The sequence below is a fragment of the Oryctolagus cuniculus genome, chromosome 15 (genome assembly GCF_964237555.1).
Source record: "Oryctolagus cuniculus chromosome 15, mOryCun1.1, whole genome shotgun sequence".
In the NCBI taxonomy this organism is placed as follows: domain Eukaryota; kingdom Metazoa; phylum Chordata; class Mammalia; order Lagomorpha; family Leporidae; genus Oryctolagus; species Oryctolagus cuniculus.
In genome coordinates, this window is record NC_091446.1 from 29,894,481 (window position 1) to 29,914,586 (window position 20,106).

The 20,106-nt window shown below is 39.1% G+C and overlaps 1 protein-coding gene across 1 annotated transcript in view; it reads left to right on the forward strand.

Annotated features, from left to right (window-relative positions):
- CHUK (component of inhibitor of nuclear factor kappa B kinase complex) overlaps nt 1-20,106 on the forward strand; it is a gene marked incomplete in the record, with an annotated part of 45,203 nt that overhangs the window by 12,550 nt on the left and 12,547 nt on the right. The window contains 10 exon segments of the mRNA XM_070057408.1: nt 728-816; nt 3,850-3,939; nt 4,077-4,201; nt 5,044-5,151; nt 6,030-6,165; nt 11,659-11,853; nt 13,522-13,624; nt 16,030-16,153; nt 16,534-16,685; nt 19,337-19,398. Coding sequence (XP_069913509.1) covers nt 728-816; nt 3,850-3,939; nt 4,077-4,201; nt 5,044-5,151; nt 6,030-6,165; nt 11,659-11,853; nt 13,522-13,624; nt 16,030-16,153; nt 16,534-16,685; nt 19,337-19,398 — 1,184 coding nt within the window.

Genomic DNA, 20,106 nt, shown 5'->3' on the forward strand with positions numbered 1-20,106 from the left:
TAAGGAGAATTGTTGATACACTATATAAAACATAGATTTTTAACTCTATAAGAAATTATAAAAATCTATTACTGTTAGGTACTAAATTGAAACTAAGATATTTCATTATTTCTGTTTAGTTTAGGCTAAGAGCCTTTGTCTTATAAATGTTCCATTTGCTTGCAAAAAATGGTATGAAATGGCCTTATTCAAATTTCACTTCCCCATCCCAATCAACATAGTAGTTCTGTTTACGATGGAATTGCATAAATTTGGGAGATAGGTCCTCAAGTCAACTCTTTAATCAGAATTGTTCCTTAAAGCTCCTTAAAATAATTGATACAAAGGTCTATGGAAAAAGCTCAAAAACCAATAATTTATTTTATATATCTTTTGGTTTGCATCTTTTCCCAGGTCATGGGGCCAAACTCTAGTTGAACAGGGTGATTTAGTTGGGAAGAAAAGGCCATAAGAATTACAAGGATTTTCTTAATTGTTTATTCTACTTTTTAGTGCTAATTCTCATAAGTTAAATGAGATTGTATTGTAGTTCTTCAGTGTTTATTTAGTGTTACTGTATTTTCTAGGAGTGTTTAATGTTACTATATTTATAAAAATGGGAATTGTAGTATTGGTTGTACAGTTAAGATGGCCCATAAAAATTTTTTAGAGCAGATCTGTATAAAATGTGAGGTGAATTTTTTTTAACTCAGTGTTCTCTGTTACTTTATATTTAAACTTTATTTAGGGTCTGGGATTCGATATTTGCATGAAAACAAAATTATACATCGAGATCTAAAACCTGAAAACATAGTTCTTCAGGATGTTGGTGGAAAGGTAGGTAAAACCTGAAGAAATGTTCCTTAACTGTTGAATATAGTTTCCTTGATTGAGTTAATATTTGAGCTTTAGAGTCCTTGCTTTTTATCCTTGGCATTACATACTTTTTCTATTTCAGTTTTTGGTTTACTGAATTATAGTTGTTGTTGTGTTTGTGGTTTTTGTCTTTTTTCAAGATTTATTTACTGGACTGGCATTGTGGCATGGTAGGTAAAACTGCTGCTTGCTATGCCTTCATCCCAAATGGGTGTTGGTTCTTATCCCAGCTGCTCCATTTCCAGTTCAGCTCACTGCTAATGGCCTGGGAAAAGCAGCAGAAGATGGCCTCAAGTGTTTGGGCCCCTGCCACCCAGGTGGAAGACCTGAATAAAGCTCTAGGCTCCTGGTTTCGGCTTGGCCTGAAACTGCCCATTGTGGCCATCTGGGAAGTGAAGCAAATGAAGATCTCTCTCTGTTTCTCCCTCTCTCTTTGTAACTCTGACTTTTATTTATTTATTTATTTGAAAGGCAAAATGGCAGAGATCTTCTGTCTGCTGGTTCACTCCACAAATGGCTGCAACAGTCAGGGCTGGGCCAGGCAGAATTCAGGAACCAGGAACTTCATCCTTTATGAGTAGCAGGAACTCAGATACTTGAGTCAACATATACTGCCTTCCCAGTGCATTAGCAGGATGCTGGATAGGAACCAGAGTAGCCAGGACTTAATCCAAGCACTCCAGTGTGGGATATGGGCATCCCAATCAGCGGTTTAACCTGTTGTGCCACATTGCCTGCCCCTGGTATTTGTTTTTTTTTGTTGTTGTTGTTTGAGAAGCAGAGCTCCCATCCACTGATTGACTCCTCAAATGACCACAACAGGTAGAGCAAGACCAGGGCTGATACCAGGAACTAGGACAATCCAGGTCTCCTATGTGGATGACGGGAACCTGAGACTTTGAGTTTTGTGTATAACTTTTTTTTGTTTCCTCTGCTAAACAGTGGCATGATTGGAGAAGGAACTACACTCATCTTGTTCATGTCTGTTTTTCTGGAATAATAACTAGCAGAATAGGAGTCAATGAGTAAATAATTTGTTAACTTGAATTATTTTATTCTTATGAAGTATATTCAAAATACATACACACAAATCATGGGCCTGCTTTACTTTAAGAAAAAATTTATGTGTTTTTTTTTTAATTTGTTCTCCTCCAAAATCCTTTGTTTTTCTTTCTTTCTTTTGAAAGGATTTATTTATTTATATATTTGCTTATTTTTTATCTATTTGAATGCGAGTTATAGATAGAAAGAGAAAGATCTAGAGAGAGCTTGAGAGAGAGAGAGAGAGATCTCCCATCCTCTAGTTCATTCCCCAAGTGGCTGCAATGGCCATGGCTGGACCAGGCCAAAGCCAGGATCCTGGAATTCCATCTGGGTCTCCCTTGTGGGTGGCAGTGGTCCAAGCACTTGGGTCACCTTCCACTGCCTTCCCAGGAGTGTTAGCAGGGAGCTGGATCAGAAGTGGAGTGGTCAGGACTTGAACTGGTGCTCATATGAGGGGCTATCATTGCAGGCAGTGCCATAACCTGGCATGCCACAATGTTGGCCTCCCTCCAATATCCATTCTGTGTTTAATTAAAATTTAAAAATTTCATTTCTCTGATTCATAAAATTCAAAACTTCCATTGCTCTTGAGAAGAACCAGAAATTGTGAACTAACTTAATTTCTAAAATGTTCATTTTCATCAGAAAATTTGACCAGTTCTCTTGTGTCTGCCATCCAAGTTGCATTCCAATAAAACTTAAAGCTGAGAGTCTGAACCTTGCATTGGATTAGGTATTCTTTAGACAGTGAAGTTGGTGATTGATCAGTTGGAGGTGATAGAACCTAGGAGACGATCCTTTTCTTTAGAGCCTTTCATGTATCCTTCACACCAGTACCTCTGCTCTTTTGGTATACAAAAACTTTGGTACATTCTTGAAGATAGGTAGGTATTTACTCAGAGTTAACCCACTGCAACGTGATATGATAGTTCTTCAAGTTTGGAAGTCACATCTTAACCTTTGCCTCCCAATTTAATGGGTCAAACTTATTCTGAATATACCAAATTAAAAATTAATCTATATTTAATTTTTACCTTGTATCACTATACTGTAAGAAGTTCTTTTCTTGACTACTTCATTAAATTCTAATAACTTTTTAAAAAGATTTATGTATTCGAAAGAGTTAGAAAAAAAGAGAGAGATCTTCCATCCACTGATTCACTCCCCAAATGGCCACAACTGCCGGAGCTGAGCTGATCTGAAGCCAGGAGCCAGGAGCTTCTTCTGGGTCTCTCACGCTGGTGCAGGGGCCCAAGCACTTGAGCCATCTTCTGCTTCTTTCCCACACACGTTAAGAAGGAGCTGGTGGCCGGCGCCGCGGCTCAATAGGCTAATCCTCCGCCTGCGGCGCTGGCACACCGTGTTCTAGTCCTGATTGGGCGCCGGATTCTGTCCCGGTTGCCCCTCTTCCAGGCCAGCTCTCTGCTGTGGCCCAGGAGTGCAGTGGAGGATGGCCCAAGTGCTTGGGCCCTGCACCCGCATGGGAGACCAGGAGAAGCACCTGGCTCCTGCCTTTGGATCAGCACGGCGGCCATTGGAGAGTGAACCAACGGCAAAGGAAGACCTTTCTCTCTGTCTCTCTCTCTCTCACTGTCCACTCTGCCTGTCAAAAAAAAAAAAAAAAAAAAAAAGAAGGAGCTGGAGCAGAAGTAGAGCAGCCAGTCTCGAACTGGCCCATATGGGATGCCCATATGGCCCATTTGGGGACCTGCTGTGCCACAGCTCTGGCCCTGAATTCTGATAAGTTGGTGAAGAAAGGAATATTAGTCATCTAATTACATGAAAATTTGGAGAACTTCACTTGATAAGATCACATGACTTGTTAAGTGGTGCAGCTTGGGCTTGAAACTTGTCTACATTATTCCAGAGCCCAGGCTGTTTCTCTATGGCTTTTTTGCCTTTCCTTTTCAGATTTCTCAACCTTGTAATACTTACTGTTATATTTTTCAGATAATGCATAAAATAATTGATCTGGGATATGCCAAAGATGTTGATCAAGGAAGTCTATGTACATCTTTTGTGGGAACACTGCAGTATTTGGTGAGACATGTTTTGTTTCTTTGAATTTAAGTGTGTAAGAATTTCATTCTTGTTCCTGAAGGTCATGAATAAAATAGTCCAGAAATAAAGTAGCCTTTCTTTTATAGTATTAACATTTAAGCATCTCTCTTTTTAAGGCCCCAGAGCTTTTTGAGAATAAGCCCTACACAGCAACTGTTGATTACTGGAGCTTTGGGACCATGGTCTTTGAATGTATTGCTGGATATAGGCCTTTTCTACATCATCTGCAGCCGTTTACCTGGTAAGAACTGGAGGGGATCTTTGATATCCTTAATAGGAATAAAATTTTTTTTTAGTTGTCTGTTTTTTTTTCTTCTTTCTTTTTTTCTTCTTTTGATAGGATTCCTATTAAACACGCAATTGAATAAAATTAAATGGGAAGAAATCTTAAAAGTGTGAAAATCAGGGCTTTTTTTTTTTTTTTTAAAGATTTGTTTTATTTATTAGAAAGACAAGGTTACAGAGAGAATCTTCGATAACCTGCTTCACTCCCCAAATGGTTGCAATGGCCAGCCCGGGCCACATCGCAGGCAGGAGCCAGGAACTCTGTCCAGATTTCCACGTGGGTGGCAGGGGTCGAAGTATTTTGGCCATTTTCTTTCTTTTTTTTTCTTTTTTTGACAGGCAGAGTGGACAGTGAGAGAGAGAGACAGAGAGAAAGGTCTTCCTTTACCGTTGGTTCACCCCCCAGTGGCCGCTGTGGCCGGCATACTAAGCTGATCCGAAGCCAGGAGCCAGGTGCTCCTCCTGGTCTCCCATGTGGGTGCAGGGCCCAAGGACCTGGGCCATCCTCCACTACACTCCTGGGCCGCAGCAGAGAGCTGGCCTGGAAGAGGGGCAACCGGGACAGAATCTGGCGCCCTGACCAGGACTAGAACCCGGGGGTGCCGGTGCTGCAGGTGGAGGATTAGCCTATTGAGCCACGGCGCCGGCCTGGGCCATTTTCTGTATTCCCAGGAAGTTGGATCCAAAGTGGAGCACCAAGACTTGAACCGACGCTTACAGAAAGCTAGCATCATAGGCAACAGCTTATCCCAGCCCTGAGAATCAGGTTGTTAACTGAGATATCTTTTGTTTTTAAAGGCATGAGAAGATTAAGAAGAAGGATCCAAAGTGTATATTTGCATGTGAAGAGATGACAGGAGAAGTTCGGTTTAGTAGCCATTTGCCTCAACCAAATAGCCTTTGTAGGTAAGTGTATTTTAGTTGATGAAGTGTTTTGTTTTGTTTTTTTTTTCAGTTTTATTTATTTATTTGAGAGGCACAGTTACAGAGAGAGAGGTCTTCCATCCCCTGGTTCACTCCCCAGCTGGCTGCAATGGCTGGAGGTGGGCCGATGCAGAACCAGGAGCCAGGAGCTTCTTCCAGGTCTCCCACATGGGTGCAGGGGCCCAAGCACTTGGGCCATCTTCCACTGCTTTCCCAGGCCATCAGAAGGGAGCTGGATCAGAAATGGAGCAGCCAGGACTCAAATTGATGCCTATATGGGATGTTGGCACTGCAGGCAGAGGTTTAACCTACACCACAGTGCTGGCCCCTGGTTGATGAAGTTTACCTCAGTTTCTCCAGGGTTAAGAACAACAGAGTAGTTATTTGTTTCAGGAGACCTTTCTGTAATGATGGATATGTTTTATAGCTCTGTTGACCCCATAACTCTATTGAGCACGTAGAGGTGGCTAGTAAAGTAAGGAAATGAATATTAAATAAATTGAAAGTGTAAGTAGCTGTTTGTGACTGCCATACTGGACAGTACAATCTAGCAGAAACATGAACTGCTGCCATTCAACTGACCGGCTTAGATATCAGGAAGACTCTTGAGATGAAGAAGTAAAGGAGTTCGTAATGGAGTTAGCACTCATCTGCTGCAGTTGCCATTAACAGGCTTACATATATGAGTTTCGGTTTTTGTTTTATTGTTTTTTTTAATGGTTAATGCTTATCCCTTGTTATTTCATGAATTATTTTAAAATAAGATATAAAATGTACAGGTAAGCAATAGGAAAGAAATTGGACAACCTAAAGGAAAATTAGAACATAATGATTTTACCCTGTTTTTGTACATTTTCTAGTTTAATAGTAGAACCTATGGAAAACTGGCTACAGTTGATGCTGAATTGGGACCCTCAGCAGAGAGGGGGACCTGTTGACCTTACTTTGAAGCAGCCAAAATGTTTCATCTTAATGGATCACATTCTGAATTTGAAGGTTAGTTTTAGTGGAGTACTTCATAAGACCTGCATTGAAGTTAACAGATTGATTTGGAAATGAGTACAAATGCCTTCAATAATCTTTTCCTGACACTTCCTTGAAAAAGAAAATGATATTCTCATAATTGTTATATTTTAATTTTTATTTACTTTACTTCTGTAGCTAACTTTCTCATTTTTCTTCTAAGTGGTCTTTGTAGATTATTCCTTTGAAGCATCTTTTGAATTTTCTCCTAATGAGGTGGCATTCTCACCTTTCATTTGGGTATAATGATACTGGATTTAGTTTGGTAAGGAAAGTTCCTGCTGGTCTTCCTGCTTCTGTACTCACTCCCCATTGCATAGTGCAATATGAACTGTACTCTCATCTTCTGAAAATGCTTTTACTCTTCTGTCTGGGAAACTAACGTAGTTCTTTTTTGTCTACCAAGTCACATCTAAACTGATCTGCTTGGCCTTTGGTGGCTTTCCTAATGCAGATCCACTCTAACCAAGTACAAGCCTCATTCCTGCTTCTCTTAGCCTTGGCCTCACTCAGAGTCAGCTTGCACCTACTCCTTATGCCATCAAACTCTGTCCATTTTTGATTCTTGGGAGATGCTGTCACTCCTCAGTGTGAGCTCCACCTTCGTTTATCTCCATATCTGGCATATCTTAAACTTGCCTCTTCTTTAAATGGTGTCTATCACACAGTTTTTCACTTAATCACATTTTCTATATTCTGTATTTCTTATCTGCTATTCACTCCTCTCCACGTAGATTGTCTTCTTCAATGTTGAGATTGTTTTACTGCTTTTATTAACAGTCACTCCATTCTACCTTGGCATTCTGTACAGAGCAGGGCATATATCAGATTCTCAGTAAATGCCTGCTGATATGGATTAGAGGTATAGATAGTTCTATTATAATATATACCCACAAACAACTTTCATCTGTAGTATTTCCATAATCATTGATTGTCTGTGGTATACAGGGTTTCTAAAATTGACATAGGAAATCATAATCATATAAAATTTTATATCTAATCTTGGCATACTTTACTAAATGGAAACTGGAGTTCATGTTGATACTATTCTTGGCTGACACTGGAAACATATCTGGCTTCTTGATTTTATATTTTTTTATTGTGCCAAAGAATAAAATCATTCCCCAGTGTGCTGGCAAAATAGGACTTGATGGCACTTTTTATTTCTGTGTTGCATCAGAAAAAGTTTTGGTGTACATATCTTAAGTTTTTTTGCAGACTTGTCATGGTAATCATAGTATCATTTCTGCTTTGAAGAGGTCTGAGCATCTGCTTGTCATAGAGAGTGAGGAGTTACGGGATTTCTGGTCCATAGATTTTAGTTCAGTTTGTAGCACCACTGTTTACCTATCTGGGGATCTCAGCAAATATTTACCCTCTCTTTAGCTGAGAGACCGTAATATCTTCCTCAGCAGATCAGTATTGTTATGAGGTTGCACAGAATAAGATGTGTGTAGGATACTACTCAGAGTGTTTCAGGAGGCTTCAGGAATGCTTCCTGGACATGATAATGGGACTGAATTGTGAAGAATAAGTAAGTTATTAGGAGAGTGGTGGGAGTGGGAGAAGGGAGCATCAAAGAGCCAAACCATAGAAACATAAACTGTAAAACAGGTTGGTGTTATTGTGGGACATTTTGTGCAAGGAAGGGATGGTACCATTTTAATTTTTCATATAAAAAATAAAGCACCATGGACAGACATTTGGTACAGCTCCTGAGATGGCTGTGTATATCAGAGTGCCTGGGTTTGAGACCCCCACTTCTGATTCCAGGTTTCTGCTAATGCACACCCTGGGAGTCAGCAGGCAATAACTCAAGTATTTGAGTCTCAACCACTCACATGGGAGACATGGATTGAGTTCCAGGCTCTGTGCTTCAGCCTGGTCTAGACCTGGCTATTGTGGACATTAGGGAAGCGAACCATTAGTTGGAAGATTTCTTTGTCTGTCTCTGTCTCTTTGCCTTTGAAATGAAGTGAAAACAAATAAGTAAATATTAGATGAGTCCAACTTGAAAAAAGAAAGCAACAGAAAATTTGCTGAAATATTTTCTTTTTAAGAACGCAATTTGAAGAGTCTGCATGTGTATTTTTCCATCTATTCTTATGAAAAGCTTTAAATATGTAAGAAAGTTTTAAATGTCACTGAACCTACCAATGAAGATAATCAAGCACAAGCATTTGATTATTCCTTCTTTACTTTTTTTTTTTTTTGACAGTTGTTTTTTAAATGAACCAAAGATCTGAACAGACATTTTACCAAAGGATAGGCACATGGCAAATAAGTACATTAAAAGATGCTTGTTGGCCGGCGCAGCGGCTCACTTGGCTAATCCTCCACCTGTCGCGCCGGCACCCCGGGTTCCAGTCCCTGTTGGGGCGCTGGATTCTGTCCTGGTTGCTCTCTTCCAGTCTACCTCTCTGCTGTGGCCCAGGAAGGCAGTGGAGGATGGCCCAAGTACTTGGGCCCTGGACCCGCATGGGAGACCAGGAGGAAGCACCTGGCTTCTGGCCATTTTGGGGGGTGAACCAACAGAAAGGAAGACCTTTCTCTCTGTCTCTCTCTCTCACTGTCTAATTCTGCCTGTTTAAAAAAAAAAAAAAAAGGTGCTCGTTAGCATTAGTATTTTGGAAAATGCAAATAAAACCATGATGAAATATCTCTACATACCTATTAAAATGGCTAAAATTTAACAGATTATTCATACCAAATGTTGGCGAAGCAGTAGAGTACCTGGGTCTCTAAAACACAGCCAGCAGCAATGTAAAATGGTATAACAGCTTAGGAAATAGTTTGGTAGCTTCTTAAAAAATTAAACACACAACAACCATAAAACCCAACCATTGTACTCTTAGAAATTTATCTTAAAGGAATGAATGTGTATTGCCCGACCAAACATATAATTCAAAATGCTTATAGTGGTTTTCTTTTAATAGCCCAAACTTGGAAACTATCCAGATTTCTTGTCAACAGTCGAATGGACAAAAAAACATGGTATATCCATAGCATGGAGTACAATTCAGCAATAAGGAACGAACCATTGACACACATAACAACATGGATGAACATCAAAATACTTCTGTAATTACTCCTTCTTTACATGCCCCTAAATATAACTATATCCTGAGACTCTCTCTTTGGTTCTCTTTTGCCATATTATTTTTCCTTCCTTCTCTCAGGTAGTCTCTTCAACTGTGTAACTTTCCCTATAATCTGAGTGCAGAAATAACCTAAATGTTCATCAGCAGATGAATGGATAGAGAAAATGTGGTGTATACACAATGGAATGTTACTCAGTTTTTAAAAAGAGAGGGTGGGACTGGCTTTATGATGCAGCATGTTAAACCCTGCTTGCAATGCTACCACCCCAAGTCAGAGTGCCAGTTTGAGTCCTCACTGCAATATTTCTGGTCCAGCTCCCTGCTAATGTTCATGGGAAGGTAGTGGAAGATGGCTCGAGTGCTTGGGCCCCTGCCAACCATGTGGGAGAGCCGGATAGAATTCTGGGTTCCTGGCTTCAGTCAAGCCCAGACCTGGCTTTTATGGCCATTTGGGGAGTGAATCAGTGGATGGAAGATCCCCCTCCCTCTGCCTCTCTTTTTGTTTCTCTTGCTCCGCCTTTCAATTGAAAAAATATTTAGGAGGGTGGGGAAAGAAGGAAATCCTGCCACTTGGGTAACAGAAAGAGAAATACTGCATAGTCTCACTTATCTGTAGAATCTAAATAGTCAAAGAAGCAGAGTAAAATGGTGGTTGCCTGGAGTAGTGGGGTTGGGAGAAGATGATGTTGGTAAAAAAGTACAAAAATGATAACTGAAGAGGTGATAGGTGTGTTAATTAGCTGAAATGTAGTAATCTTTCACAGTGTATAGCCATACATCAGGTTGTATGTGGTTACTTCAAAAAGTTCGTAGAAAATGGAATTAAAAGTGTGGGGTGGGCGTTTGACCAAGTCACCTATTGGGACTCCCACTTGCCATATCCAAGTGTCTGAGTTCCAGTTCCAACTCTTTTCAATTCCAGTTTCCCACTAATAAACATTCTGGGAAGAAGCAGGTGATGGTTCAAGTAGTTAAATCCTTGCCACTCATGGGGGAGAATTGGATTGAGTTCCTGGCTCTCAGTTCCAGCCTATTGTGAGCATTTGGGGAATGAACTAGCAGATGGGAACGTACTCTCTGTTTCCATGTCTATCTCCCCCTTGCTATTTGTTTCTCTGCCTCTCAAAAAAAAAAAAAAAAAAAAAAAAAAAGGAGAGAGATAATTTGTGCTTATACAATTTAAATATATACAGTGTTTATGTGTCAAAAATTAAGCTTTCCAGAGACCAAAAAAAGAAAAAAGTACCTTAAGAAAAAGGGCTATTAAGGAGGTATAGATGAATGAAGATTGGTTCTATATAAACCATGATTGAAACTAGACAAGGCATTCACAAAGTTGGCAGGAGGGTTGGGATACTGTCATCTTTAATTTTGTGGGTTTGAAAACATCAGTTAAAATTTGTATTTAAGGGGAACAAAAAAAGAAATAATTAGTACCTTAGATCAATGCTTTACCTTTGTAGTGACGCTTTCTGGCAGAGACAGTTTTAATCATTTGCATATACTAGTCAATGCAAATGGGAGAAATGTAGGTATTAGTTTTATATGACTTATCTAAGGGTGATGGAAGGAAGAGAATTTAAAACCCTGTGTTCAAAAGAGTGACCCCCAATTCTGTAACTATCCTTGACTACCTGGATGTAGCCCCACCTGATTCAGTCTCACACTCATTTGACCTGCATCAGGCTCTTTTACTGGGGTTTTAGGTCAGAGTAATGAGATTGTTCTAATTTTGGACCCTTAGGTCACTGCTCTGAGATTTGGTTGCCATATGAGGGTTACAGCACTTTTCCTATACGTTTTAGGACACCTTGCTCTCCTATCAGATAATTGATGTTGCCTCTTCTTGAGGCAACATGGGGTAGTCAGTTAAGAGTTCAGATCTGGGCTTTACCAGTCACTGTGATCCCTAACAGGTTTAATTTCTTAAAGCCTCGGTTTCTCCCTCTGCTAAAATGGAGATTAGGAGATCCAGTTAAAGGGGATGTCATATGGAAGCTTTTAACTCTTTGGTTGGCATCTGGTAGACATTTCTTAGATGGGACTGTTTCCTTTTAGGTCTATGATATTTCTCAAAATAAATATATATTTTTTTAAATTGAGATTTTTATTTATTGATTTTGGGCCTTCCTAATAATTTGAAATTTTATTTGTTGGAGCTAATATCTATTGTAATAGAAAAGTAAACTACTTTTTAATTTTCAGAATGTCATAATTATAGGAGGATATCTCTCTCACTTTAGAGAATGAGTGAACCTTCTTTAGTATAGAAATAATGTCTTTTGTTTTTCCTCCTCTTTTTTTGTCTTGCAACTGAATCTTAAATATAGCAAATGATCACTGTGTATCTTTTTCCTATTTACAGATAGGGCACATCCTAAACATGACTTCTGCAAAGATAATTTCTTTTCTGTTACCACCTGATGAAAGTCTTCATTCACTACAGTCTCGTATTGAGCGTGAAACTGGAATAAATACTGGTTCTCAAGAGCTTCTTTCAGAGACAGGAATTTCTCTGGATCCTCGAAAACCAGCCTCTCAGTGTGTTCTAGATGGAGTTGTAAGCAAATTTTAATATACCTACAGTCTGATAAGAAACCTCTTTGTAGAGAGGTCTGCATTTTTTATGCATCCTTGGAATCCCTTGGGATGGTACACATTTTATAATGAGTTTTTTAGTTTACTCTACTTATTGTTTTTACAAGGTGAACAAGATAGAAATGAAATGTTTGTTATGTTGAACTTTGTTATATTTTTTCTTTGGTGCCAGGTCTCTCCTCCCACGTTTCCTTCTTTCATTTGAAGCCAAGAACTTTGAAATTAAACTAGCAGTCTCACAGATCCTGCCAGAAGATAGAGGGGTGATAAAATATGATTGTGGTCATGAGGGTTTTTTGCTTTATATTTTTTATTTTTATATTTGTGACTTTTTGGAGGCCTATCTTAGATACCACATAATTCACCCATTTCAAGTATATAATTCAGTGATTTATTTTAAAGTGTACCAAATTGTGCAGTTGTCACCATAAATGTGTTTGAAAACCTTTCTTTCTCGGCCGGCGCTGCGGCTCACTAGGCTAATCCTCTGCCTGCGGCGCCAGCACACTGGGTTCTAGTCCTGGTTGGGGCGCCGGATTCTGTCCCGGTTGCCCCTCTTCCAGGCCAGCTCTCTGCTGTGGCCCGGGAGTGCAGTGGAGGATGACCCAGGTGCTTGGGCCCTGCACCCCATGGGAGACCAGGATAAGTACCTGGCTCCTGCCATCGAATCAGCGCGGTGCGCTGGCCGCAGCGCACCAGCCGTGGCAGCCATTGGAGGGTGAACCAACGGCAAAAGGAAGATCTTTCTCTCTCTCTCATTGTCCACTCTGCCTGTCAAAAAAATAAATTAAAAAAAAAAAACCTTTCTTTCTCAATAAGAGCCTTCATGACCATTAATTATTTTTTATGAATCATAAGAATATCCTCCATTTAATACATTAAAAAAAAATGGGTCCTGAGAACAAATTCTGTCGTTAATTATAAGGAAGCACCTAAGAAAACAAGCTATGGAGTTGGATACTTAGGCATAACTAAAACTCACAAGATATGAGAATATCCTCCATGTTATACACTAAAACAAAATAAATCTTTGAGAACAAGTTTTACTGTTTACTCTCATAATACAGCTCTTTGAGGACAGACGTTCTGCATGGGGAGTTAGTGCACAGTGATTCCTGTTGTTAATTTAACAATTAACACTCTATGTATGACGTCAGTGATCACCCGAATGACCATTAGTTATTAATCTTTCTGCCTACTTTAGCCAACCATAAATCCACTTCTGTCAATAGACTGCAGTGCTACTCTGAACTCTTTTCTGAACATGTCAGACAAATGGAATAATATAATAATGTATAGTTTCTTGTATCTGATTAATTTAATACTATTTTTTGAGATTGAAGCATGTATTTATACTTCATTCCTTTTTATTATTGAATGATCATTTTATTGTATAGGTAAATGCCTTTTTGCATTTGCTCTTTTGAGTTTGTTTTTCACTTTAGCCCATACTGAAGTGTTTCTTTTCCTTTCAACAAAAGTTTAGACTCTAATTCTGTAAGATGTGTTTGCTAATGCACATTGACTTTGTTCATTGGCATTTTATACTAGGAAATCTGATACTTAAGTATTTAGAGAACTTGGGATTTTCAAGAATCTTTGGGCTGAATTTTAATTGTTTCTTTTTCAGAGAGGCTGTGATAGCTATATGGTTTATTTGTTTGATAAAAGTAAAACTGTATATGAAGGGCCATTTGCTTCCAGAAGTTTATCTGATTGTGTAAATTATATTGGTAAGTATATATTGTACATTTAGAAGCTGAATTTTAATTTGAAATAATGTGATTTGACTCTTAAAATGATTAGTAGAAATTGTCCCTTGGTGTTTTTGTTTTTTTATCTCTCACACTTGATGTTTCCATATGTGGCAAAATAAGATTTATATAGCTCAGAGGGTAAAAGGTACTTGGTGTTTTTTTTAAAGATTTATTTTTTATTTAGTTGAAAGAGTCATAGAGGAAGGAGGAGAGACAGAGAGAGAGAGAGAGTTCTTCCATCCACCTGTTTATTCCCCAGGTGGCCACAAGGGCTAGGGCTGGACCAGGCCAAAGCCAGGATCCCAGAATTTCTTCTGGGTCCCCCACATGGATGCAGAGGCCCAAGCACTTGGGCCATCTTCCGCTACCTTTCCAGGCACATTAGCAGGGATATGGATAGGAAGTGGAGCAGCTCATATGGGATGCTGGCACCACAGGTGGAAGCTTAACCTACTATGCCACGATGCTGGCCCTGAAAGGTAGATTTTATATCTCTACCAAATCCCTTCCTTAGGAGAAGACTTGCTTTCCTGAGGATAGGAGAATGAAGTTCTCCTACTAACTAAGTCTGCATTTAAATTGTCCCTTCATTATCTAAGCATATTCAAGTATTTGCTTTATCCTGTGAATACTGCTTGCTGCTCAAATGTTTCAATTTATAATGTGAAAAGTACTCTTTGCTTTTGAAGAAATTAAGCATTTGATCAATTTATGCCTAAGCAAACTAAAATCATGCACAAAATTATAAAATCAAGGACGGGGCCAACATTGTGGTGCGGTGGGTGAGGCCGCTGCCTGTAGCACCAGCATCCCGTATCCCACCAGTTCTAGTACTGGCTGCTCCACTTCTCATCCAGCTCTCTGCTGTGGCCCGGGAAAGCAGTGGAAAATGGTCCAAGTCCTTGGGCCCCTGCACCCACATGGGAGACCCAGAAGAAGCTCCTGGCTCCTGGCTTCAGATCGGCAGAGCTCCGGTTGTTGTGGCCAATTGCAGAGTGAACCAGCAGATGGAAGACCTCTTTCTCTCTGCCTCTCCTCTATCTGTAACTCTGACTTTCAAGTAAATAAATAAATCTATTAAAAAAAATCAAAAACAAAATGTGGTCATAGGGAACTGAAAAATACATTATGTTTCCTCTTTTGTCACCTTTTATTTGTTTCCTTTTCAACTGTACGTGTTATATAATTTGATTTTTGATATGTATATCCCTGTGTAATTCAAACTACAATCAAAGTATAGAACATTTCTTTTACTTCAGAAAGTTTCTTCATGTCTCTTTCCATTCAGTATCTCCTTCCTCATACTTACTTACTTATTTTTGTTCATATATTTTAAATATTTATTTTTATTTTATTAGGCAGAAAGGCAGTTGGAGAGAGACCTTCTAGCCACTTGGTAACTCCCTAAATGCCTGCAATAACCAGGTTAAGGCCAGACTGAAGCCAGGAGCCCAGAACTCCACTTAGGTCTCCCATGTGGGCAGCAGACCCAAGTATTTGTACCATTGCTAGCTGCCTCCCAGGATGGGTAGTACCAGGAATTTGGATCAGAAATGAAATAGCTGGTACTTTTTTTATTTTTTAAAGATTAATCTATTTATTTGAAAGTCAGAGTTATACTGAGAGAGGGAGAGACAGAGAGAAAGGAGAGAGATCTAACCACTGATTCACTCCCCAAACAGCCTCAGTGACCAGGGCTGGGCCAGGCCAAAGCCAGGAGCCAGGATCTTCCTCTTGGTCTCTCATGTGGGTGAAGGGGCCCAAGGACTTTGGCCATCCTCTGCTGCTTTCCCAGGTACATTAGAAGGGAGCTGGATTGGAAGCGGAGGAGCTGAAACTCAAACTGGCACTCATATGGGATGCCGGCATTGCAGACAGCGCCACAGCACTGGCCCCAGTAGCCCTTACTTGAACCGGGCATTCCAATAAGGGATGTGGATATCCCAAACTGGGAATTAACAGCTGGGACAGACACCCACATCTCCCCCATATTTCCTTTTTTATTTTAGTTTTTTAACTAATAGCTTTATTTAAGATTTGTATTATTTTAGATTTGTAGAAAAATTGAGTGGATAGTATAGAATTCTCATATAATTCCCTCCCTCACACATACAGTTTGCACTAATATTAACATCTTATGTTAGTATGGTACATTTGAACCAAAATGTCATTATTAATTGTGCTTTATACTTACTTCAGATTTCCTTAGTTTCATCTGATATCTTTTTTTCTATTCTATGGTCAATCCAGGATACCATTTGTCATGTGTCCTAGGCTTTTCTGAGCTGTAACAATTTGTCAGTTTTTCATAGGAAATCATAGAGGATGACAAGTGCTCTAAAAATCCTCAAAAGTATCTTGTCTTCTTCTCTTGCATATAGTACAGGACAGCAAAATACAACTTCCAGTTATACAGCTACGTAAAGTTTGGGCTGAAGCAGTGCACTATGTGTCTGGGCTGAAGGAAGATTACAGCAGGCTCTTTCAGGGACAAAGAGCAGCAATGTAAGTGGATTCTGTAGTTTGTAACCACAATGTCATGTTCAACAGATACTAAAGTATTAATATTGCCAGTTTTCACCAATCAATATTTCATGCAGTACTAATATATTGGGCCAATTTGAAATGTGACTTTCAGACCTGACTTGTAGAATTCTTACTCACGGACTGAAATCCAATTCCAGTGGCACGAGAGTAGTAGTTTCTGAACAGGCCTTATGTAGGGAGATTATTTATCATAGACTATCTTAGAGATTAGGTATTTATCATAAATTGATAACAGAAACTTGGGCTTTGGGCTTATAGCAATTTATGTTCTTAAATTTTTGTCCAGTGTTTTAAATGCTGATATAGTACAAAACCTTTTTTCTTTTGCTGTGCTTTAGGTTAAGCCTTCTTAGATATAATGCTAACTTGACAAAAATGAAGAACACTTTGATCTCGGCATCACAGCAACTGAAAGCTAAATTGGAATTTTTTCACAAAAGCATTCAGCTTGACTTGGAGAGATACAGCGAACAAATGACATATGGGATATGTAAGTGTTTAGATAATGTATTTGAAAGGAATATCTAGTCTCTTGAAGCTGTCTACTGTTTTGCCTTCCTGACTCAAAGCCAGTTGTTTCATTTACATGAATATTAGAACAAAAGCCAGGATAACTTAGATCATCATAAACCATGTTTGTTTTATTTTTTTAAAAGATTTATTTATTTATTTGAAAGTCAGAGTTATAGAGAGGCAGAAGCAGAGAGAGAGAGCTAGAGAGAGAGAAAGGACTTTCAACTGCTGGTTCACTCTCCAAAAGGCTGCAATGGCCAGAGCTGTGCTGAGCAGAAGCCAGGAACCAGGAGCCAGGAGCTTCTTCCAGGTCTCCCACGTGGGTACAGGGGCCCAAAGTCTTGGACTATCTTCTACTGCTTCCCCAAACCATAGCAGAGAGCAGGATGGGAAGTGGAGCAGCCAGGACTTGAACCGGTATCCATATGGGACACAGGGACTGCAGGTGGCGGCCTTACTGCTACGCCACAGTGCTGGCCCCAGCCGTGTTTGTTTTAAATGTTAGTTCTCTTTTTAAAATCCCTTAGTTGAGCAACTAAAATTATTTAGCTCCAGAAAAGATAATACAGAAGCAATTTAAGAATCTGAATTTCTAGTCTCAGTTTTTGATAGATAGAAAAAAAAAAATTTAGACTGGGATGATTTCTTAGCCAGTTTTTGTGTTCCTTCAAAATTCTTGTGCTGAATTCCTGATCACCAGTGTGGTGATATTAGGTAGGGTTTTGGGAGGTGATTAGGTCCTGAGTATAGAGCCTTTATGAGATAAGAGCCCTTATAACAAAGTCTGAGTGAGACCCCTTGTCTCTTCTGCCATGTGAGAGCTTAGCGAGCAGACAACTACTGTGAACTGGAAAGCAGGCACTTAACAGACCAATCTGCCAGCACCTTTATTTTGTACTTTCCAGAGCCTCCAGAACTGTAAGAAAAAAAAGTTATTTCTATGCCACCTGGTCTACTATATATTTTTTTTAAGATTTATTTATTTATTTGAAAGAGTTACACAGAGAGAAGGAGAGTCAGAGTGAGAGAGAGGTCTTCCATCCGCTGGTTCACTCTCCAAATGGTTGCAACGGCCAGAACTGCGCCGATCCAAAGCCAGGAGCCAGGAGCTTCTTCCAGGTCTCCCACGTAGGTGTAGCATCCCAAGGACTTGGGCCATCTTCCACTGCTTTCCCAGGCCATAGCAGAGAGCTGGATCAGAAGCAGAACAGCTGGAACTAGAACTGGCACCCATATGGGATGCTGATACTGCAGGCAGTGGCCATACCCGCTGTGCCACAGCACCAGCCTCTAACGTATTTTTTTAATAGCAGCCCAAATGGGCCAGCACAGCCAGGGAAATCTACGCTTCCTATCTGTCTGTAAATAATACTGCAAATAACTCCAAGGTTATGTTTCTTTCTAGTCATCTACTGTGGACACACAATCTCCATATTTTCACTATTGGACTCCAAGCTTTTCTCCTTTAGATGTATCAAGGAAATGTAAAAAAACAGTTAAAATTCAAATAAACTGGAGGAATTCCCACCAGTATTTCTGTTTCCTTTCATGAAACAAATCCTTTTTAGGAAACAGATACTATTTGTGTACTTGTCCTGAGCAAGGTATGTGTATCTCACAATAAGCGATGAGCAGTGTCCAGTTAGGTGAATAAATTACTTCCCAGAGCTGGTTCTATAATTGCTGTTTTATTTCTAGTTGTGTATTATTGGCCTTCTCATCAATGACAAAATATAATTATTTCATTGAAATATCTTTGACTTGTCACAGGCTTACTGTATACCTGTTCAGAAAGAATAAGGTAGATATCTATGTGCTGATATTAAAAGATCACTTGGATCTTTAATTGGCTGTAATTTTTTTAAATTGTGAAAAATAGTAAAGAAAAAGAATATAAAGATTGTCTCACTTGTAAAGGAATAGAGTATGTGTCCGTGTAGCAAACAATCATTATAGTAAGATCCCTTAGAATGGACAATAGAAGGGAAGAAGAAGAAAGAGTCTTTTCTTTTTACATCCTTTTATAGTATTTGATTTTTTAAAAAAACATATTCATATATTAAAGCTTTTTTTTTAAATTGAAAGCCATCTGCATTAGTTTCCCAGGACTTCCTTAACAAACTATTCTAACTGGAAAGCTTAAAAGAACAAAAATTTATTGTCTTAGCGTTCTGGAAGCTGAAAGTCCAGAATTCAGATATCAGTAAGGCCTTTTTTCCCTCTGAAGCCTTTAGGGAAGAATCTTTCCTTGCTTCTTGCCAGCTTCTTGAGGTTTGCCAGCAGGCCTTGGATTTCCCTGGTTTGTTAATGGCAGCTGCCTTCATTGTCACACGGCACTCTTCCTAAATATGACTGTATTCCTGTGTCATTTCTTTTAAAGACTGAGTCATAGTGGATTAAAGTCCTACCCTACTTCAGTCTGAATATTAATGTAGCTGATTATGTCTAAAATAACCCTATTTCCAAATGAGGTCACCTTTTGAGGTACTAGCAGTTAGGTCTTCAGTGTATCTTTTTGGGGGATAAGTCATAACACATCTTTGATGTTGATATGACAGGAAAACAGGTAAACTAGTAATTAAAGCCATACCTGTTTCTGAATTAACTAATTTAAACTTTTTTTTTAAGCTTCAGAAAAAATGCTAAAGGCATGGAAAGAAATGGAAGAAAAGGCCATCCACTATGCTGAGGTAAGAAAAAAAAATCACAGATCTCATTCTTATTCTTGATGTCTCCCTTGGAAATTATCTTTGATTTTGGTATATAAAGATTATTTTTCCTGTCATTCCTGAATTTCAGACAAATATCCAATAGATGCTTTGTGTTTCTAGAGGTAGGTACCATAATGGATAAAAGTAAGGGTTTAGGGATAAATTGGACTCACAAGTTTCAGTTCCTGTATATCATGGAAACTGTCTTTTCTAGTAGTGTTTGAAGATTAAATGAAGTCAGTAATAGTACCTGTCACTAATTATTTTTGATTCATTTATCTAGGATGGCTGTACATCCTTTTTTCCTGGGACAGTCCCCACTTTTATACTTTATCAGCAGTACTCTTTATCATTCTTAAAATTATTCTAGTACAACAGTGGTTTTCATGGCTGCTTTTTTTGTCTTATTAGTGGCACCTCTCTTTTTTCTCCAGAGGAAAAAGTAAATGGTAGTAGTCTGCTATTATTAGGAAGGAAAAGCAAGAAATATAGAATAAGTATGTCCTTATGTAGAAGATTGTCAGAATCTTAAGTATAAAAAGACCTTGATAAAATCTGTGTTTTATATTAAATTATTTCATTCTGCTGCATCAGCAAGGCATTCTGTATCCTTAATGTCCAAGTTTTCCATTGTGTAGTTGTAAGCCTACAACTTGTGTTTTCATCATATCTTAGATCGGTGTCATT